The 21,840-nt window shown below is 38.9% G+C and overlaps 3 protein-coding genes across 3 annotated transcripts; 1 reads left to right on the top strand and 2 right to left on the bottom strand.

Annotated features, from left to right (window-relative positions):
* Positions 1-1,055: 1,055 nt before the first annotated feature.
* Positions 1,056-11,269, bottom strand: naprt (nicotinate phosphoribosyltransferase). Its single transcript, XM_028443893.1, has 12 exons — positions 10,907-11,269; positions 9,453-9,580; positions 9,281-9,363; positions 9,085-9,215; positions 7,794-7,909; positions 5,892-6,091; positions 4,807-4,947; positions 4,654-4,738; positions 4,406-4,589; positions 4,183-4,340; positions 1,465-1,572; positions 1,056-1,389 (listed from the first exon to the last, which is right to left on the bottom strand). Exons 1-12 carry the CDS (start codon positions 11,154-11,156, stop codon positions 1,294-1,296), a joined length of 1,680 nt encoding a protein of 559 aa, XP_028299694.1. The 5' UTR covers positions 11,157-11,269; the 3' UTR covers positions 1,056-1,293.
* Positions 11,270-13,654: 2,385 nt separating this feature from the next.
* c4h8orf82 (chromosome 4 C8orf82 homolog) lies at positions 13,655-15,974 on the bottom strand. Its single transcript, XM_028443895.1, has 3 exons — positions 15,401-15,974; positions 15,269-15,317; positions 13,655-14,175 (listed from the first exon to the last, which is right to left on the bottom strand). Exons 1-3 carry the CDS (start codon positions 15,530-15,532, stop codon positions 13,694-13,696), a joined length of 663 nt encoding a protein of 220 aa, XP_028299696.1. The 5' UTR covers positions 15,533-15,974; the 3' UTR covers positions 13,655-13,693.
* Positions 15,975-17,125: 1,151 nt separating this feature from the next.
* LOC114461655 (MARVEL domain-containing protein 3) lies at positions 17,126-20,943 on the top strand. The gene is made up of 4 exons (XM_028443894.1): positions 17,126-17,260; positions 17,630-17,723; positions 18,662-18,789; positions 20,002-20,943. The coding sequence occupies exons 2-4, from the start codon at positions 17,635-17,637 to the stop codon at positions 20,658-20,660; spliced, it is 876 nt and encodes a 291-aa protein (XP_028299695.1). The 5' UTR covers positions 17,126-17,260; positions 17,630-17,634; the 3' UTR covers positions 20,661-20,943.
* The last annotated feature ends 897 nt before the right edge of the window (positions 20,944-21,840 follow it).

The raw sequence follows: 21,840 nt of genomic DNA, 5'->3' as shown, positions 1-21,840 counted from the left end.
TAGACACAAATGTTCTACATATGTTATGGCCTGAATACAAAAAAAAGGGTGAGTTCAACATTTTATTTTTCAATCAATTAATAACTTCTTTCATCATCATAATAAACGTCTAAAGTGAGAAAAAAAAGTGTTCAAATGCAATTTTTGGCCGTCAAATATGTTCTCAAATAAATCATTTTTTTCTTTAAGTGAAAAGTTGTTTTTTAAAAAATAAAATAAATTTAAATGATTTTTCAATAATTTTTGAGTGATGAAATAGACAAATGCTCTACATATAAAATGACCTGAATTATTATTAATTTTTTTTTAATCAATTAAGAACTTATTTCAATAATAATAATAACACATTTAATTAAAATAAAACATCTGTCCACTAAGATTTTTTTTATTTCCCTCATAATTTCACCAGTTTAGATTTAACTTTGGTTACAAATAGCTGAATTGTTATTAGTTGAATGCTATTTTTGTATTATTATTTTGAAATCAAAATAACATTTCTGGTTTCGTCTGCAATTCCCAACTTGGGAATCCCTGATTAAGTTATTTAAAGTAATTAGAAAATAATCAGAATTAATTGAAAAGGATCTTCTCATTGGGTCATTTCACATCACATCCCGCCCCTGACTTAAATATAGCAACTGATTGGATGAAATATCACGTACTAAGCTCATGGTTTGAGTCATTTTATCTTGTTTTGCCGCAGATGAAAAAAGAATAGTTAATAGATGAATAGCATCACTCCGTAAAATTTACATTTAATATTAATACTTTTTTGTAAAGAGAAAAAAAAAGCATTAAAACAGAAACTTTCCGATTTCTGCACATTTTCTATTATTCACTAAACTGCATCCCTCTGCTTTTGATTTATAATCATTTAGTATTATTTGTTCATTACAATTTAAACTATCCTAGTATAAACTTCATGGGAAGCATTTTCTGTGGTCAGATACCCCAGCACACCTTCAGAAGTTGAGCAGTGTTGAGTAGAATTACTATCACTGGTGAGCTAGGAATGGCACGATTTATTCATCATTGTTTTATATCAAAACCATTGGTTTCAGGAGAGAAAGGCTTTTATTTTGAAAGTCCTGCACAATATAAAGTGTTCAAAGACCGTAAACCAGTTAAGATAAAACATGAACCAGGTTAAATCTGTACGAGTGAAGACTCTGCTTCACAAACGTGAACATTTCTGTCCCTGAAAAGCACCAGATAAACACATACACAAATAACATATGCATATATTATAAATGTGTATATGAAACACGACTGAATGGCTGTGCAGCCCCGCCCTCATTGGTCCAGGAGGAGGAGGAAGTTGTTGTTGTTGCCAGTGTTGCCTCTTTGGATGTCTGTAAACAGTTTGTGAAGCGTCTCTGACAGCGCCACCTGTTGGTAGAGGGTGACATTGGCGTGTGATCAAACCGTGGTCACGCGTGGCTCAGGCCGAGCACTGGGACTCACCGTGTAGGACTCTGGCTCCTGAAGCCTCTTGTGTTGTGGGTTCAGATCCTGGAGCGAGCTCTGGACCTTGGCTCTAGTTTCGGCTGGGTTCTCCAGAGGCTGCGTCACCTACAGAACACGTGAGACACACGTCCTCCAGAGGGTTGTTGATGTTCTTATTTTCATCTTTATGGTTATCATTATTATTGTCATCAATCTTGTTGTTATTGCTGCTATGCTTTTGTCCCTCTTATTGTTATTACTATCATTGTTATTGTTTCTCTTGTTGTCTAAGTTGTTGTTGGTATTATTGTCATTATTTATTAATTGTTGCTATTGTCGGTATTATTGGCATTATTTATTCATCGTTATTGTTATTATTATACACTAATTTTGTGGACAGAATTTCTAGGCGCAGCCAGGGCGTTGAGGGGGTTTGGTTTGGGGGCCTCAGGATTGCATCACCGCTTTTTGCAGGTGATGTGGTCCTGTTGGCTCCATCACGCTGTGACCTTCAACTCTCACTGTTCACAGTCGAGTGTGATGCGGCCGGGATGAAAATCAGCACCTCCAAATCCGAGTCTTTGGTTCTAGACCAGAAAAAGGTGGAGTGCCCTCGCCGGGTTGGGGATGAGGTCCTGCCCCGAACCTCAGGGTTTTGTTCACGAGTGAGGGAAGGATGGAGCGAGAGATGGACAGGAGGATTGGTGCGCCATCTGCAGTGACGGAGTCTGCACCGATCCGTCGTGGTGAAGAGGGAGCTGAGCCAAAAAGCAATACTCTGGATTTACAGGTGGATCTACGTTCCTACCTTCAGCTATGGTCATGAGCTTTGGGTCATGACCCAAAGAACAAAATCATGGTATAAGCGGCCGAAATGAGTTTCCTCTGTAGGGGGGCTGGGTTTTCCCTTTAGAAATAGGGTGAGAAGCTCAGTCATCAGGGAGGGGCTCGGCGTAGAGCCGCTGCTCCTCCGCATTGAGAAGAGTCAGATGAGTTGGCTTGGGCACCTAATTAGGATGCCCCATGGACACCTCCCTAGTGAGATGTTCAGGGGCTTCAGGAGATCTCGAGGAACACCCAGGACACGCTGGAAGGACTATGTCTCTCGGCTGGCCTGGGAACGTCTCGGGATCCCCCCGAAAGAGCTGGATGAAGTGGCTGAGGAAAGGGAAGTCTGGGCCTCTCTGCTAAGGATTTTGCCCCTGCGACCCAGCAACAGATAAGCGGAAGAAGATGGATGGATGGATTTTTGTTATTTATGTATTCTAATTATTGTAATCGTTGTTATAATAGTCATTATTTATTCTTTTTTGATGGTTATTATTGTTGTTGTAGTTGTTATTATTGCCGTTATTTCTTCACCATTGTTACTGTTATTATTTCTGTTTGTTATTTATTCATCATAATTACAGTATTTTTGTTGCTTTTGTTGTTATTAATTTGTTTTGATGTGTTATTGTTAATATAATATAATATAATATAATATAATATATCTATAAAGCAAGGAATCTCTGTCTGTCTGTGTGTTCCTCAAATATGTCTGCAAATCAGGCTCAAATTGACCTGAGATTTTCAACATGGCTGCTGCTTGGTTCAAAGGGGTGCAACGTCGGATTTGTTTGTACTGCAATGATACCGTTCATAAATTATTTCATAAAATTGTCCACCGGTAGCGGAGCCAGCAGAGTTATGGCTGGGACTGATGACATCGTCAGGACTTTCAACATGGCTGCTGTTTGGTTCAAGAGTGTCCATTGTCCACCGGAGCAACCACAGTTAAGTGCGCGCCAGAGCCAATCCCTGGAGAGCCCACCCCCACACCTCACCTCCTGGCCTTAGTACACGGTGTGTGGACTCGTATCAGCCGCACGGAGGAACAAGGAGTAGTGATGCTCTTTGACGTGAACGACGAGAGCCGGCTCCTGATTGGGAGCCGCTTTGTTTTTTATTTTCTCTTCAAGCCGAATTTGATTGGTCAATTATGTGCGTGTCATCTCTGTCTGCGCTGAGCAAAGGGAGAAAGGGCGGAGTTACACACACAGCTAGCACACGAACAGGAGGGAGGGAGACGAGAGCGATAGAGAGCAGGAACCACAGCGCAAACGGACTAGAAAGTTGAGGAGCAACTTTTCCAGAGAAGTGCAGGCTTCAGTTTACCCATGTCTTACACATGTGATGGCACAGAGACTGCATTGAAGCAACATCAGTCTCCTCAGAGAGAATGTTCTCCCAAACAGGGCAGATCATTACAAAGAGAACAATCAAGATCAACCCCTCAAAGCTGAGCCACTTGGTTCTGTTCAATGTTAAGGAGAAAACTGTTGTATTTTGTTGCGTAATTCTGTAAGCTTCTGTTAGTTGTTTCACTTTAAATCTAACCAGATTTAGCCTTCAAAACACTTTTGTTGCATTACTGTTTTTGTTTCTTCCCAATGGCTATAAAAGCAAGAGGCACCGGTAGTGGTATTTAGTAGTGGAATGGGGTTCAACTCCCTACAGTGTCCTTGCTAAAAGCCAAAATATATGAAAACACAATAGTTATCACTATTTGTTTACTATTGTTCTCTGTTTGAGTAACATCACTTGACCAAGCTGTCTCTAACATTCCACACTCCAAAATAAGTAATCATTTGCGTTGATATCGTATCAGGTCGATATCAGGCAAATACTCAAGGTTGCAATATCGGTATTGTATCTCTAGTAATATATATATAGCTGAAGGAAGGCCGTCCTCACCTGTCCTTTGATGAACACTTCCTGCCGCAGACAGACGACCTGAGTAGGAGTGATTGATACGGAGGCGTCGTCGCAGCCCAGAGGGAAGCAGGTCAGGGGGCGTCCGGCCTCAGGCGGGGGCTCGGCCACCAAGCACAGCAGGTCCAGGAAAGGACGGCCTGACGTGGGCGGAGCAGAAACCATCAGGAGGTCACAGAGACGCAGTGGTTTTCACAAATCTCACCTTCAGAGTCCACCAGCCTGTAGACGGCTTTCCTCCCAGGGATGGTGCTCTTCTCCGGGTCCTCGCTGATCTTCATCCGTGGTCTTCCTCTCACCTCCACCAGCTTATAGACGCAGCCCAACGAGGGCTGTTTGGTACACGTGACCAGATGAGTCCCAACACCCACCGTGTTGATCTCGTTCTCCTGAAACCAAACCTCACAGTCCGTGGGAGACAAAGAAACGCAGACGCCATGTTTGTCTCCTCACCTTCTTGTTGAGCTCCGTCACGCTCTGCTCTGAGATGTTGTTGGTTCCAACGATGACCAGCGACTCAAAACCAGGAACGGAGAAACTGCAGCGAAGAAGACGAACCTGAGGTGATATTTACGATGCATCTGCTCATCGTGGAGCATCACTCACTGTTCACTGCAGAGTCTGAAGACCCGACGGACGTCCACGGACTGCCTGCACAGATCTCCGCTGTCCAGACGGATCCCCACGGGCTTGTAGCCGAGCTCGCACAGCGCTAACGCCACGGCGCAGAAGTTCAACAGCCCACTGCTGTAAACCCATAGAGGAGGTAATTATTACCATGTGACGTTTACATGTAACACATGTAGTAACTAATCAGAGGATTCATTATTTACTGTTTACACTGTTCACATTCAGAGCTTTACAACTTTGTGTTTCACAGAAAAACGACTAAAAAGAGGAAAAAAATATCAAGAAAGGATTTAGTATTGAGTCTAATAATTAAGGGTGTAATAAAAAATAGATTAAACAATATATTGTGATATTTCCTCGCACGATTATCGTATTGATCCAAAAAAAAATGTCCAAATCCCTTTTTTTCAATCCTGTTTTTTAACCAAAATATAACATTTAATTGCACTAACATGAAAAGCATGTAAACGCCTGGTCACTAGGTGTCAGTGAACGCACCATCAGACCATTTTAAACTACCTCACTCCTCAATGCATTTTAGCTGGAAGTTGATTGCACTTTATTATCATTAAACATACTGGACACTTTTATAGATGCATGAGGTTAGTTTTTGTTCAGAATTTAAGAACTCAACAGAATCTGTTGTTTTTATCAATTAATTAATCAATTAGTAATTTGACAGTTATTTGTACTTGAATTACATTTAGTTACCATTTACTTGTTCTTGCAAGTTTAAAAAAAAAGTGAAATAAATGTTGTATTTCATACCATTTTGAGTTTCCACTTGGGAAACACTGCAAACTCAAATGAACTTCTTTTGCAATAAATTTCAAATAGCAAAAAAAATAGCAGCGTCATTCTCCTTATTCAAAAAATACCTTTGTCCCATTAAAACCTTGATAAATACATATTTTACAGCCAAATGTGACATTTTTAGGTTACTTTTTTGGTGCATTCCTTGATGAACACAAAAAATGACGCTAGATTAAGTGAATTCAAGCCCTTGGAGGCCCCTGACATCATATAGTAAATTACATCATCAGGAAGTCAGAGGGCGTTACCAGGCAACGCTGTAGCTGTCGATCACAGGGAGGAAGTTCTGAGGGTAGGCCACGGCGTACGACAGGAACGCAGCTAGTTCTCCCTCTCGGATCTTCCCGGGCTCGGCTCCCACCAGCGCACACACCCGACTCAGCCAACCTTTGGTCAGAGATATGAAGTCCACTGGAACGCCGTCATCACCGTTTAAAGGCACCAGAGTCTGAGAGGGACGAGGAAAACACAAGAGGCTTCAAACAAAGTGTTCAGGGACTAAATCAGCACTAAATACAAAGTGTATTGTTATTATTGTTGTTACTATTGTTATTATTATTGTTATTATTTATTAGGCCCAAACGCCACGAGCTGGCGAAGGGCCTCTTGCTCTCGTAGCGGCCACACTACGGGGGAAGGGGCGGAGCCTATGCGAACACCACATGCCCGTCAGTGACCAGGGACCCTTGTCATGTCGTAGGCATGCCCCTGCGATTTCTGAAAAGTTCATGGTACTCAAAAAGGGGGAAACATTGTTATTGTTTATCTTTCTTTCTTTCTCGGTGTCAGAACCATCTCAACTACTTTTCACCACCTGAACCATTATGTAGAGTCTCAAAAACTCTAACAAAATTCATTCTCATGCTTCTCTAATTTCTGGCTATTTCCAATTTAAAAAATGCAAAAATCTGACGTGCCAGCGCCCCCGAGCACGCCAAAAATGCATTACAAGATAGGAACTGCCAAAAAATTAATTCAAATACAACATGAGCCAAAATTGCTATTTTGGCTCATGTTGTATTTTAACGCAACTAAAAATAAATCCTGAATGAAATAAATAAAGGAATAATACAAATGAAGACGAAGCCTATTAATTTAAATTCTGGCTCTACAGTAAACTTTGCAAAACTGAATAATAGTTCCTTTTATTTTTAAAAGTGCAACTGAAAATGTATTTTGTGCCTCAATAATTGGACTTTAAGAAAAACAGTCAGTGTACTGTATTCACCTCAGATATTTGTTTGGGCCAGCAGAGGGCACTGGTAACTCAGTGGTCAGTTGGCATGCAGTTATTCTAGCAGTGAAGGAGAGATGCTATGCTAGCAGACAGAGCTAATAGAATAGCGTGACTTTTACAGATATTCAAGTAATAATACAGATATTCTCTAGGTGCTAAAGGGGTAAGGAATTATTTATGAACATGTTTAAGAGTAGTAGGCAATTCCGCCCGCCGCCTACGCTTTTGGACGGACAAATTATCTTCGACATGACGAGTGCTGTTGTTTGTATCAGGAATTTTCTTCCACCCTACTTGCTGACAGTGAGTTGACCAATCGTGGCAAAGTCAGGTCCAACGTCACTCTCTAGGTTGCCAGTCTGTAATTACAAACAAATGCATGGCTGGAAAGATTACTGGAAATGCGCCCTGCAGTTTTGATGCATGCAATGCACAGCAGTACCAGTAACATGCAAGTGGGGTTGCCAGGTTGGGGCCCTCTAGGGGGGCCCTAAGCCATTGCTTAGTCTGCATATAGGCTGGGCCGACCATGCCTGGTGCTGACGCTCACGTCACGTGTGAGTGACGTAGTTCAAACAAGAGAAGGATAAACAGATAGCGCCCTCTGCTGTTTAAAAAAAGTACTGCGATTCAATTTTCAAAGTATCGATATGAACCGTGACTCATATGAATTGATTAATAACTGCCTTACGATTAATCTTTACATCCCTACCTACAAATTATAAACACTTTAGTAAATATGTCACCAACACAATATCATTCACATAAATAAGAAAAAGTACAGGTCCAAGGACTGACCCTTGGGGTACCCCACAACTGATATTACAAACATCGGATTTTATATTATTAATGTGGACAAATATTGATGAACAGGAAGAAATAGAAGTGATCAGCGGGGAGGAGCCAAGCTCACCTGTGGCCACGCCTCCTCCAGTGATGTAAAGGAGGTGACGTAGGAGTGTGCCATGGTGCCAGCGACGGGGATCCCGAACAGAAACCCAGCCTGAACGTTACTGGTCAGATCAAAGCCTGAGAGATGAGATTACAGATCAGTGTATTGATTACAGATCAGTGTATTGATTACAGACCCACTGTCATTTTACCATCATGGTCCACATTTGACATTCCGTCAAATGGATTAATGAAATAAGTTATTAATTGATAAAAAATCTAAAATAAAATGTTGTAGTCATCTTTTTTTTTTGCATTCAGGCCATATTATATGTAGAACATTTAAGTCTTTATCATTTAATCCCAAAAAACTTTACTTAAAAAAATATTTTCAATAAAAAACCATGACTTTAATAAAAAAATAATCAGAATTTCTTTTCACCTTTTCACGCAAAGAAAAAAGAGTTTGAATGCAAACATAAAATGATTCATTCATTTTTTTAATTCTTGCTGTCATTTTAGATATTTTTTTTCATTTTGTGTGTGTTTTTGATTATGTATAATTTTGCTCAGGGTTCCTACAGCTTTAGTCAAATCAAATTCAAGACTTTTTATTGCCATTTGAAATTCAATTTAAGACAAACTCCACAGTAAAAAAAATGCACAAAATGACAAAAGAATACACAAATAAAACAAACTCCAAAAACACACAAGATGGCTACAAAAATAACCAGAAATCAATAAAACCACAACAAAAATAAAAAAAACTAAAAACCATTAAGAAAAATCTTCATTGGACAAGGAATTCTCATTAAATTTACATTTCCCTATGTTGTTAAAAGTTGCTACAAGCATGACGCACATCTGCACAGAGTCCAGCTGTAACCACGTCACTGTTGTGTAGTTGGTTCCGCTGTTGTGATGCGCAATGTTACAGTAAATTATACATTTAAAAAAAAAAAATGTATGTTAAAAGTCTTAAAATCATACTTATGTGTTAAAATGTAAGACTTTTTAAAGATTGATTTAAGACATTTTAATGACAATTAAGGCCTTATTTTTAGATTCCTTAATTTAATGCCTTTTAAGACTTTTTAAGGATGCGCAGGAACCGTGTTTGTTGTAATTTTTCTCTCATTAGATGGGTTTTTGTTATATCATTTTGTGTGTTTTTGATGTAATTTTTGTTGTCCTTCTCTGTGTTTTTGGAGTAATTTTGTACATTTACTTGGGGCAAACAAAAATTAGAGCGAGGACCACAGTCCATGGACATGTTTGAGTATTTGAGTAAATACTAGATGCTGAGCTCTCACCTCCGATGTAGCTGTACCTGGAGGCGCTGAGTCCTCCATCAGGTCCCTGGGCTCTTCTCAGACCCATCTCCAGGAGCTTCCTCCTGGGTCCAGCCGCCAGACGGAACCGAGCCGCGTTGCTGCAAACCAGGCTGAGACAGAGAACGGCCTCTTAGCATCACTCGAACCACAGTTTGGAAACAATGGTCCCAGTTACCTGGCGTAGTTGACCAGACACAGTAGACTGGTCTCCAGCAGTTGGACCACAGCGAGCGGACCCGCCACCTCCATCAAAGGCACCTGTGGAGACACAGCTATAGTCACACACGCCCTCCGTGACCTTTGACCCCTGGGCCCCTCCCTCCTACTATTACACACACAGAGCTCACCCGTGCGAACACAACGCTGCCTTCGGGGACGGAGCGCAGCGTCACACCAGAACAGTCCAAGCCTCGCAGGAACTGGAAGAAGGACGGATCAGTGGATGGAGGCATGACGGAGCGCAGGAAGTCCACATCTGGAACACACACGCACGTTTTGTTAATAATACAGATGTTGGTTAAATGAGTTTTTTGTCAAATTAAACAGTTGTATTGATGAATGCTGTAGAGTTAGTTACAGTATAGTCAGACTTCTTATCCTTATTTGTTTAATAATGAGATTAAATAAACAGCTTTTTGTTCATTCTGTGACTAATGCATCAGACGAATGCATTTACAGAAACTAACGCAAACGGTTCACAACACAAAGGCCAACGAGCCGCAACGGAAGTATTTCTGATATGTTTCTGGGTACAACTAATAATTCAAATTCAATCATTATCAAAAACCTCTCTACTCTCCTTCCTCATTAACATAATCCATCAGAAACGTGTCCGTCTGTAATACCGGTCCGCCGGAAACACTTCCGTTGCGGCCCGTTGGCATTCATGTTGTAATAAAGTAATAAAATATTAGTAATAAAATTTGAAGTAATACAATAATAGCAATAAAATTATCATAAAACATTAGTAATAAATAATAAAATATTAGTAATACATTTGACAGTTGTAAATAATTAGTAATACAATTTAAAGTAATACAATATTAGCAAAAAAAATAACAATAACAATAAAATCTAAAGAAATAATAATAATACTAGTAATAAAATTTTACGTAATGGAATTTAAAGTAATACAATATTAGCAATAAAATGGTAATAAAATATTAGTCATAAAATTTTAAAGAATAAAATGTTAGTAATACAATTTAAAGTAATAAAATATTAGAATTACAATTTACAGTTATAAAATATTAGTATTGACATTTTAAATAATTAAATATTTATAATACAATTCACAGTAATAAAATGTTAGTAATACAATTTACAGTTCTAAAATAGTAGTAATAACATCTAAAGAAATAATAAATGAGTAATAAAATGTAAAGTAATGCAATTTAAAGTAATAAAATGCAAAGTGATATAATATCAGTAATACAATTTACAGTTATAAAATATTAGTAATTAAATTTTAAATAATAAAATATTTATAATACAATTTACAGTTATAAAATAGTAGTAATAACATCTAAAGAAATAATAAATGAGTAATCTAATGCAATTTAAAGTAATAAAATATTAGTAATAAAATGTAAAGTAATAAAATAGAGCACTTTATCTTCCTCTGGTGTTGTTGTATTAATGATTAATAATAATAATAATAATCAGTTCAGTTTTAAAGTGTGTGAAAGTTCAAAGCCAACGCCGCGGCTCGTGCGTCCGTAAAGCGTGACACAGCATAAATGGACAACACACAGGGAAAGTGACACTGACAGAGCTTTTAGGAGTGTTTGTTGTCGTTTACCTTGGTCGGTGTACCGGAAGCCTCTCAGGAACAACAGACAGTCCGTCAGTCCCGCGAACACCGAGAAGCCGCCTCCGAACGGACAGTCCCTGAAGAACAGCTCGAACACGGCGGGTTCCTGGTGCCTCCCGGTCCTCCAGTAGGCGTAGGCCATGGTGAACTGGTACATGTCGGTCAGCAGCGGAGGCACGCGGTCCCGCACCGACCGCTCCACGAGCCCGAGCCGCGAGCTGCTGTTCGCCGCTGCCATGTTCCTCCAGGCCGGGCTGAGAGGGAGAGAAGAGCCGCTGTGTGGCTGCAGTTCACCCAGTGCCCGCTGGAAAACACCAAACAGTGGTGTTCTAGGGTGTGGATCACCAGCTTCATCACGATGCGATGTCGATATGTTTGGATGACGATACAACGTTTGCCGATAGCACAAAGTCTGTCACGATACGATTTCGATTAGAGTCACAAGCCTGCGATCGATATGATGTGAAATCATTTACGTGTAAATCAACTCCCAAAAAACATCTGAAATATGATTTGACCATTTTATTTCTAAGGTCTTTTTCAGGCATTAAATAAACAATATAAACACTATTCTGTAAAATTTAACCAAGTGTTAGACTTTGAATTGTGTGAGTTATCAAAATTTAAATAACTACGGTGCAATATGTTTTTAATAAAACAAAAATATGGCTTTAAACAGTCGATTTCACTGTAACAAACTGTAACCAGTGTCACCGACATGTTATTATTAATATTAATATTTTAACATTGACATGTTAATGATGCCACACTGTTATATAACGAAGTAGAAAAACTTATTTTAAGGAGCATATGATGAATTTGTGTAAAACAAAAGTAACCACATGGTTTATTTGTTTTGATATGGTTTTAAAACGGAATAACCAAAAAACGAAGGGTACACGGACAATAATGCTACATACTGTATATGGTTTTGATACAATGTTTTCTTCTTTAATATGAAATAAATATCTCAAGTGGACTTCCAGTCACTTGTTATTCAGTAATCCTGTTCATTCACATGAACAGACGCTGTTTGTAGTGAGGACCGAATACTGAAAGTATCAGATCTCAATTTGTGTGTTTGCGCTAAACCACGAGCAAAACAACCTTCTTCAACCCAAGTCTTATGGTCTTAAAATCAGCATCACTACTATAGCGCTGCACTTTCATTATTATTTCATTTCCTGATATATAGCTCATTTTTACCTCTTTCAACAAGACAAATAAATAAACTACTAATATTATACTATTCATTAACTATAATAGGAACAATTAACAATAACCATAGAAACTTTCTCCTTTGTCCCAGCACCGTTTATTAACTAAACATATTTAAAGTCTATGTAAAGCAGAAATAAATGTGTTATGATTTTGTCACGCCACAGAAACGTGTGTCATTGACCACTGAGACAAATTTGAAAGATGAAAAAAAAAAAAAAAATCGCTAAAAATTAGGACTCAAAATCATGTAAAAACAAGCATTTCTCTCTGCTCTGAAATGCTGGGGGCGTGTCAGTTAGAGACGCTGGAACCACGCCCACGCGCAGGAAGGACACCGCCTTCGTGTACTGTCTATAGGAGAGAGCAGTGTGAAAGCAGCTCCAGCGTCAACAGTCCCTCCCAAAGTGCTCGGATCAGGCCAAACGAGGTGTCAGCGGAAAGGTCTGCTCCGCCCGAGTCCGAATATGTGCATCTCTCCCAGGTCGAGTCAGAACTGCGCCCGCTAGAGGCGAAACACCCAATCGCGGTGCAAAAAAAGTGCTAATTTCATGGAAAATATGGCACCAGCGCACACGTTTTATGTCAGAAATTGCTTTACAGTCTTTAATAATAATGTGCTGGTAATCCTAAATAGTAACTAATAGTATATGATCCTGAACTAGGGCTGGGCGATATGGATCAAAACTCATATCTCAATATTTTTTCTCAAAATGGTGATATATGATATAAATCTCAATATTTTTCATTCAAATAAAGTCAGACCAGAATGATAATTTCAGGGTAAATCTGCAAAAATAAAATGCTACACAGGATCATTTATTACAGCTGCATAATATGTGCCACTTTTGGCTTTTTCTCCTCTAAGGGACAGCACGTGTGAGTGAGTTCTGTAGTATGGCTTGTTTAGGGAAAGGTCTAGACTCAGTAATCCATCCAACTTCATGCAGTGACTCCTAAATCAAGTATTTTAAAACAAAACAAGCTATAAAACATATTGTTTTAGGCGATATTGTATTTTTCTAAATCGCCAAAATAGAAAACTCAATATATCGTCCAGCCTAGTCGGACCCAAAAGTCTATTTGCTTCCGTGCTTTTATTTTGAAGGGATTTATGGATGCAGAATTTACCAACTGACAAATTGTTCTGAAAAGATGATCATAGTTTTTAAAATGCAGCTCTTGTGCTTTTATTTTGAAGGTGACTTTACCTACCTACCGATTTACTCTTCAGATAAGATTTATTTTGCCTATTTAATTAGTTTATTTATCATCTTTGTTTAGTTTGTCATTTTAGTTTCTTGGATTTGATTGCATTTGTGTGGTTAAGTTGGTCATTTTATTTCAAACTAAATGTACACGTGTACGACCACCTCAGAGTTACATCCTGTAGGGGGCGTGGCTTAATCTTCAGTTTCAAATTAAACAACACAGAGTGTGTCAGGCAGGCTTTGAGTTCAGTAAAAATTTTAACCAATCACGGAGAACTATTTGTGTCACATGTAAACAACAACGACATAAGTTGTGGTCGTTTTATTGAATGAATCATCATCATCGTCATCGTCCTTCACCTTCATCATCCTCTACTGAAGGGAAACTCGCTGCGAGCTCATTGGTCAGCGTGTGCGTCTGTCCCTTCCAGATGAAATGTGTCGGTCGTCCTGATTGGCCGTCCTCCGACCCGTAAACAAAGCATGAGCTGAGCTCGATGGCCAAAGCTGACCTGACTAGGCCGACGCCCCCTTCTCGCTGAGAGCAGGGGTGGTAGAGCCTCCCGGTGAACGGGTTCATGTACAGAGCCTGGGGACAGAAGGGGGCGCGGAGCTGTTCTGCCCCCCCACAGTACGACAGCAGCTCCTGGGAGGCCCCGCCCTCTCCCCCTCCCCCTGGCAGCAGGTGTGTGAACACCACGGGTCGGTCGTCACAGCGAAGGAAGTTCCTCTCACGGCCACACAGAGACAGGAAGGGGAAGTCTTCCTGGTATCGGCCACTCTGATTGGCTCGTAGTCGACTGAAGAAGAAAACCAGGAAGTGTTTGTCTGAGAAGAATAAAGCAGAAATAAATACAACATGTTTAACATAACATACGTGGAAGTATTTTTCTTACTTTGCACAAGAAATGCTTATTACTGATGTTCCATCATTCATCAGAATAATTCAGAATCTTAATTCCACTACAGAAACTAGACAATCCTGTAGGTGTAGGGGGAAAATATCGTGGTTGGCTGAATGAGTTGTAATATACGAGCTATTGACCTACAAGTTTGGATGAACTACGGCCGGGTCCGCGGAACATCTCCGCGCCGAACAGCAGAATTCAGTCAACTAACTCGGTTCCACAGAGTACAACAAGGTCTCCTAGAGGCTGTTGACATCAGCTCATACAATGTCTACGTCAAATTAACCTAACTCTAACCTTAACCCGAACTAGGGGTGGGAACCTCTGGGTACCTCACGATACGATACGCGATACAAAGCTCACGATATGACGTTACTGCGATTATCGATATATGGTCAGAAATAAATCTACAATAATCTATGACATAAGAAAAAAAGATTAAGTGAAAAAATAACATTTTTATTTTATATATCTAAAAGACAAAATATTGAAAAAGCGTGCGATGAACAGTGACACTAGTTTAGTGCAACATTTCTGTAAATAAGTGTCAACATACCAATGTAAACAAATAAGTATCTCCAATAGTGCTTTCTGTAAAGAAAAAATAGGGTCTTTATTACCAGTGACACCATTATAGTGAAATATTACAGTAAACAATATATTGGTTCCTTCAACAAACAGTGACAAAATTTCTGTGAAAACGTATCTGCACGTTTTAGTGAAAAAGCAGAAAAGTTTTGAAAAAATAAGAATTTGATACTTAGCGCGAGCATGTCAATAATCGATCGTGCGAAAAAAATATCGCAATATATCACCGTATCGAGATATTGTCACACCCCTAACCCTAAAAATTGTTGCGATATAGGGCTATAACCTAACCCTCACCCGATACGTACGTGTACTTCGGTAAACGTACCAATAGCACCATGGGTTTCCCGTACGACAACCGTACGAATAGACACTTTCTATATTTACAACAGAAAAGGAACTCTTTATGTTCGTGGACACTTTACCTTTGAAACAGGTGACAAAGTTCTTCACTTTAGTGTCGTCCAGGAAAAGCTGTGAAAAACGAACACGTGTTTTTATTAAAGGTAATAAATTTAAAATGTGCGTAAAGCTGAAGTTCTAATGCAGTCTCTCACCTGTCCTTGGTGGTCCACGTAGTAGAAGTATTCTCTGATACGAGGTTCCGGACTTTGACCCTGGATGTAGACCGAGGTGTGGCCGGTAGAAAAGCAGCGGAAGGCGGTTAAAGCGGCCCGGAGAGGCTTCATGACCGGATGAAGACGGTGTTTATCGGTTCAGACCCGGACTAACACCCACCATGACACTCACTCAACCTGTGTTTAGGAACTGTTTACAGTCACCTTGTAGCGACACGGAAGCATTTAACCGGTGCACCGATGCTACTTCCTGTTCTGCCCCCTGCTGGGAAAGCTTAGAAACACGCATCTGAAATGCAAGTTTAACATTTAGTATAAGTTTCTATTTTAATTTTCTATTAAGTTTGGTTGGAAAATGAATTATAATAATATTCTTAATTAAATTATTATATTTAAATGAATGCAAGCGTAGATATTTAAAAACGAGTAATATTTTTCACATTTAGTTGAAAATATGAAAAAACAATGTAAACATTTTTCCCGTAAAAACCTGCTGTTGATATTTGTCTTTTGAGTGACCTCTCAATTATTTAGGCTTTGCGTATATTTATTTATTTCAATCAATCATGTAAATAACAACTTAAAAATGTTTAAAATAAAATAAAACAAATTTACATGAATAAATAACAACAAAACAGTATCTTACATCTGCAAACTAAGTTTAAATGAACAAAAATCCTAGATTTCCTAACTTAAACATGAACAGTCTCAATTTACTAACACTTTCAAAACTATAATGTGGAATAAACAATCAATGAAATATGATACTCACAAAGAAACTATGCAAAAAAAAAATGCTGTTTAGTTCTTACTTGTCTTTTTAAAATTATCATTATATTTTATTCTATATTTGTACATTCTGTTAATGTAAAAACCTACACAAAAAAAAATATGTCTTGCTTTGTTTTTCATAAATAATTTATCTATATTTCACCTAATACGACATTTTATTCTCATGACAAATTAATTAAACATTTATAAGTAATATTTTGAGTCCTGTTGTGCTGAAATACAGAATAAATCACCATATATTTGGCTCTCGTTTTTCTACATTTTTTGTTACATTTGTCACTTTTGATAATTTCATCTACAGTATCTTTGAGAAAAGTCCAAAGGTTGTTTTTTTTAATGACACCTGAATTATTTTTGTCATAACACATTTGTTTTTATAATTCCTGTAATTATTTAAAACACATTCAGTGGCCATGCCTTTATGTTATATGTTTTTCTGTTTACATCAAAAAATAAAAACTCCTAATAACTACCAGAATAAACATTAGCACTGGTTTGAAACTTTTAATAGTGTGTGTGTGTGTGTGTGTTTGAATCCATCCCTGCTGTAAATCTGATTCTGAATAGCTCTGCTGTGGGCTGGGTGTGGGACAGCAGGGAATAAACTGTCCAACGTGCACAAAGAAACTCCTCATGGAGCTTCATGTAAATCAGAGAAAGTTAGAACATGAATGTCACAGTCCTCTGAGAAGCTGCTGGGGCTGAAAATGCCAACAGTCGCTCACAGAAACACACACATTATCATCATGTTTTATCATTATTATTGTTACTATTTATATAATCATTATTTTCAGCCTTTTTTGGTTTATTCTCTTGCATTTATTTCATTACTGTGAACTGTTTTTGCAGCAAAAATACGTATTATATGACAATAATAATGTCACCTGCAGGCCCCGCCCTTATTGGGCGTATCTTTCCCACAAGCCACGCCCCCTCTGGGTGTTTCCGTTCCCACCTGCACAAACGCGTCAAAGAGGGAAACCACGGAAATCCGCGCCCAGGAATGAATAAATAACCACTTTTCTGCCTTGTTGTGTGCAGTTACTGGTGAGTTTGACTTGTGTAAGCCTCCATCTGTTGTTTTCCTCCACATTTAAAGCCTTCTTTGGCGTTTAAAGCCTCACATTCTTCTTGTTGTGTCGTTAAATGTCGTCCTCTCGTGTTCACGTTTGCTTTTTAGTTCACATTAACTGTTAAAAACCTCTCATGACGCATTGAAATGACTTCAAAAGTCGTAAAAATGGTCATTTTCACTCACCTTTTGCTGCGTTGTGACGTAATGACGTCACGGTGAGTTCACAGACATCAGGTTTTTCAAACGAGTGGAAAAAGTTTGTTTTCAACATTGACTCGGATTTGTAGATGTAGTTTTATCCTAAATGTGGTTGTAATAATCATAACTACTCTGTGTTTCAGCCAGTATGAGCCATCCGCCCCGTTCAAACCGGGATTACCGGGAACGGAACGGAGAACACCGGCGGCCACGCGACGAAGGCTCGTACCCGGACAGGTGCGCGTTCACAGCTGCACAATTAACTGTTGGTCTTATTAATCACTAATAATACTGCTAATAAATAACTAATAATACTGATGATCACTGAGCATTTTATTATTGCTCCTTATTCATTAAATTGATCAAAACGAAGGTTTTTCAGTGACATTTTGAGTGTTAAACAAAGATGACTTCGAGATAAAATCTAAATTTATGAGAAAAAAAACAAACTTGTAATATTGTTAGAATAACGTCCAACTCTCAAGTCACAATATTACAATTAAAAAGTCGTAATTTTACGAGAATAAAGTCGTAAATTCATGAGAACGTTTTATATATATATATATTTAGAATACATTTATAATTTTACGAGAATGAAGTTGTAATTTTATGTCAGAATTTTTATTTGAATAAATGCAAAATTTGGAAGAATAAAGTAAACATTTTATTAAAACAAAGCCACAATTTTATGAGAATAAAGTCGTAATTTTACGAGAATAAAGCATAATTTTACGAGAGTAAAGTCATTATTTTATGAGAATAAAGCCACAATTTGATGAGAATAAATGTAAAATTTGGAGAATAAAGTTCTAATTTTATTATAATAAAGCCCCAATTTCATTAGAGTAAAGTCACAATTTTAATAAATGTATGTATTAATATTTCTAATAGGAAAAAATTCTACATAATGTATTTAATATCCTGGTTTCACTGACATTTGTTGTTGCTGTGAGTTCACCTTTAATGATGTGCTGTGGTATCTGGTAACACATTAGCAGTTCTGAAATGAGAGATGAAAAACAAATTGGCATCCATGCATTATTCATTTCAAACAACAAAACTGATAATTAAATAATTAAAGTGTAAATTCATTTTAAAGTCCCCATGTCACCTGGTAATGATGGTTGAGTAATGAACCTGATGAGGAGCATCAATGATCCTTTCTCCTGTTCCAGGTCGTCCTCCAGACCCCCGTACTACCCCCGAGAAGACGAGGCCCCACCCAAACATGTGAGAGAGCAGCGAGACTTCCCTCGGGTGGAGCACAGTGACTCCAAATGTACACACATCTGCTCCAGAAGAGGTGAGGACACGACACGGCAGAATGTGTGTCCAATCAAAGTCACAAGGAAAACACACAAGACGATAGAAAACACATAAAAATGCAATGAAAACACACAAAGTGACTCCAAAAACGCACACAAACCCAACAAGACAATATAAATATACAATGGAAACACAAAATGACTCTAAAAACACACAAAAGCAAATTATGAACACACAGACGATGAAAACACACAAAATGACCCCAAAAAACATTTAATGACTATAAAGACATTGAAAACACATTTAAAAGTGACTCAAAAACATACAAAAGGACAATTAAACACAACAAGACAAGGAAAACATGCAGAAAGAGAAAATGCATAAATTGACTCCAAAATGACACCAAATAGACACTGAAAACACACAATAGGACAACATTAACACACTAAAAACACAAAAGGAAATTAAAAGCAATAAAATGCACACAAAATTACCCCAAAAACATATTAAAGGACTATAAAAACATTGAAAACACAGAGCACAATAAAAATGCACAATGAAAATGACTCCAAAAACACACAAAATGTCAACAGAAATACAAAAAAATTTCAAAAAATACACCAAAACTGCAACAAAAACACAAAACAAGAACAGAATCACAAAAACCACGCAGCAGTGAGAGGTATGTGGGTCAAATAAAGGCCTCAGCAGCATCAGTGGGCGGAGCCTCCTCCCATACTGGGCAGACTGGTTTGTGGTTTGCTTTGTGTAGTAAGTTGATTTCCCAATGAAATGTGATAAGACTTCATTAGAGGCTTAGTAATGTTGAAGCATGTTTAATATTACTGTCATTAGTGTCTTTAAGAAGGCATCAAATAATAATTTAACACTGGAAACTGGTGGCTGTGGCCATTTAAATTAAATGTACAAAATGCATCTAAAAAATAAAGTGTTAACAAAACATACAATGTTCAAAAATTAGACAAGATGTCAACAAAAATACACAAATTGACCCCTGCGTCTTTTTTTTTTTTTCCATTCTTTGTTCGGTCTATCTGTGTCTGGGTTCTTTTTCACGCTTTGTCCAGTCGGTCTGGGTATTGTTCCCCACGCTTTGTCCGGTCTGTCTGGTTTTTTTCCCCGAGCTTTGTCTGGTTTTTTTTTTTCGCGCTGTAATTTTTTTTCCTGCTTTGTCTTTTTTTCTGCGTTCTTTATGTGTGGCTGTAACAACGATGTCTTCCTCTTGCAGGCATCGTACTGATCTGCGCGATGCTCACTAACGCCCTGGTGCTGATATGCGTGGTGGCCGCCCACATGGTGACGTCGGGCATGTCGTCGGCCACCAGCCTGGGCGGCTACAACATCAACTCCAACTTCAACCTGCAGGGCACCGAGCTGCAGAAGGTGCGGGAGCTGGACATGCAGTACAGCCAGATGAGGGCGCCCGGCATCTACGGGGGGATCCCCTTCAGCCTCACCTTCGGCGTGGTGTCGCTGCTGTTCGTGGTCGCAGCCAACAAACCCGCTCACGTGCTTCCGTGGAAGCTCCTGGTGGGCGCGCTGCTGTTCCAGGCGTTGGGCGCGGTGGTGTACGTGGTCGCTGTTGGCCTCTACCTGCACTTCGTGATTGGGGTGAACGCCACGGACGTGTGCCAGCAGAGGGAGAGGATCTACGCGCGCAACGGCTACACCTGGATGAGCTGCGACGTCAGCGGGGCCGATGCCGCCGTGGCTCTGTTCGGCCTCATCACCACCATCCTGTACGCCGTCGGCACGGGGCTCACTATCCAGACCATGAGAGGGGTGAGGCGGTATCTGCAGGAGAGGAGGCGGCGGGAGGCGGAGAGGCAGCCAGGGCGCGGCCAACCACAGAGAGCCCCGCTGAGGGCGGACACCACGTCTGTGTGAGGGAAGGTCCTGTATGTCTGTACGCACTGAGGACAGCTACGTTTGTAAACGCCTTTTATCTCCTGGATTGTGGACTTTGATTGAAACTCTAATGTGAAGAGCGCTGAGATCAAAGCAGGTTGTTTAACAGTTTAATTCGCTAACGTTTAGACTGACACGTCTGGCTGTCCATCTGCAATCTTCTATTTTAATGCTCGTGTAAATATGTCATCCTAAGATTAAATTGTACTTTTGTAACTACGTAACTTTTTATGACTTATTAAAACCTAACTGTGACTCACTCTCCAACCTTTGCTCTGTGTGATAAACATCCAGCAGGGGGCGGAGCCTCCCGTTCAGTCCCAGTAATAACGACATCAGTGCCATCACAGTGTGACACGTGCTGCAGTGATGTCACCACACAAGCTCTACACACAAAAACAAAGCACTGATTGTAACACCACAAAGGTCATTTTTATCAGTAATAAAATAATGGGTCAATGACAAATTCTGTTTAACAGCATTTCTTTAAAAAAAGGTTTATAGGTATACAAAGGTGCATTATCTCACCTATACATGCACTCACTTTACATTTGTAGAAAAAACTTATTTTGCTTATATAAAGTCCAATGTAACAGTTTGAAAAACGTCTTTAAAATGATTATAAATCAGGGCTGTTAAGTTTATTTTAATTCAGGGACCAAACGGAGCAGTTTATTCCTATATTGGCCAAAAAATTAGTAATTTAACATTCATGTGCCCTAGTTTACACCTATACATTTAAATACGTAAAGAATTGAACTTAAATTCACTTCGATTTTGTGAGCAATTTTTATTTAATTTGCAAAATATTTGTGCAAAAAATTGTACAATTTTTGCAGAGTGTGTGATTAAACGTGATGGGAAAACTAAGTACTGCAAACATTGTGAAGTTTCATTGAATTTGTGCATTTGGAGAGGCTGAGATTCATGTTTTTCTGGTCATTTTTACTCTTTGCAGTGGGCCACGGTAAAAGAATGCATAGAAATTTATTTTCTGCACGATTTCTTAAGTGTTTTGTAATCCTACATAAAATTTCAGAATACTTCAATTATTTTTTTTCCATCATAAAATGAATGATTTAGATTGCATGAAGTAAATTGGTCAATAATTAAAAAAGTCCACTGGTTAAAATATGTTTAAACTAAAAATAGTTAAAAA

The sequence above is a fragment of the Gouania willdenowi genome, chromosome 4 (assembly GCF_900634775.1).
Source record: "Gouania willdenowi chromosome 4, fGouWil2.1, whole genome shotgun sequence".
Taxonomy (NCBI): Eukaryota; Metazoa; Chordata; class Actinopteri; order Blenniiformes; family Gobiesocidae; genus Gouania; species Gouania willdenowi.
This window is presented reverse-complemented; position numbering and strand designations above follow the sequence as displayed.

Excerpts from the sequence above, each read along its gene's own strand:
- LOC114461655 (XM_028443894.1), top strand. The coding sequence starts at position 17,635 with ATGAGCCATCCGCCCCGTTCAAACCGGGATTACCGGGAACGGAACGGA. Across the intron at positions 17,724-18,661 it reads GAAGGCTCGTACCCGGACAG|GTCGTCCTCCAGACCCCCGT; the intron begins GTGCGCGTTCAC and ends CTCCTGTTCCAG. Across the intron at positions 18,790-20,001 it reads ACACATCTGCTCCAGAAGAG|GCATCGTACTGATCTGCGCG; the intron begins GTGAGGACACGA and ends TTCCTCTTGCAG.
- naprt (XM_028443893.1), bottom strand. The coding sequence starts at position 11,156 with ATGGCAGCGGCGAACAGCAGCTCGCGGCTCGGGCTCGTGGAGCGGTCG. Across the intron at positions 9,364-9,452 it reads GCAGCGTTGTGTTCGCACGG|GTGCCTTTGATGGAGGTGGC; the intron begins GTGAGCTCTGTG and ends GTGTCTCCACAG. Across the intron at positions 7,910-9,084 it reads CAGGTACAGCTACATCGGAG|GCTTTGATCTGACCAGTAAC; the intron begins GTGAGAGCTCAG and ends CTCATCTCTCAG.
- c4h8orf82 (XM_028443895.1), bottom strand. The coding sequence starts at position 15,532 with ATGAAGCCTCTCCGGGCCGCTTTAACCGCCTTCCGCTGCTTTTCTACC. Across the intron at positions 15,318-15,400 it reads ACGTGGACCACCAAGGACAG|CTTTTCCTGGACGACACTAA; the intron begins GTGAGAGACTGC and ends CGTTTTTCACAG. Across the intron at positions 14,176-15,268 it reads CTTTGTCACCTGTTTCAAAG|ACAAACACTTCCTGGTTTTC; the intron begins GTAAAGTGTCCA and ends TATTCTTCTCAG.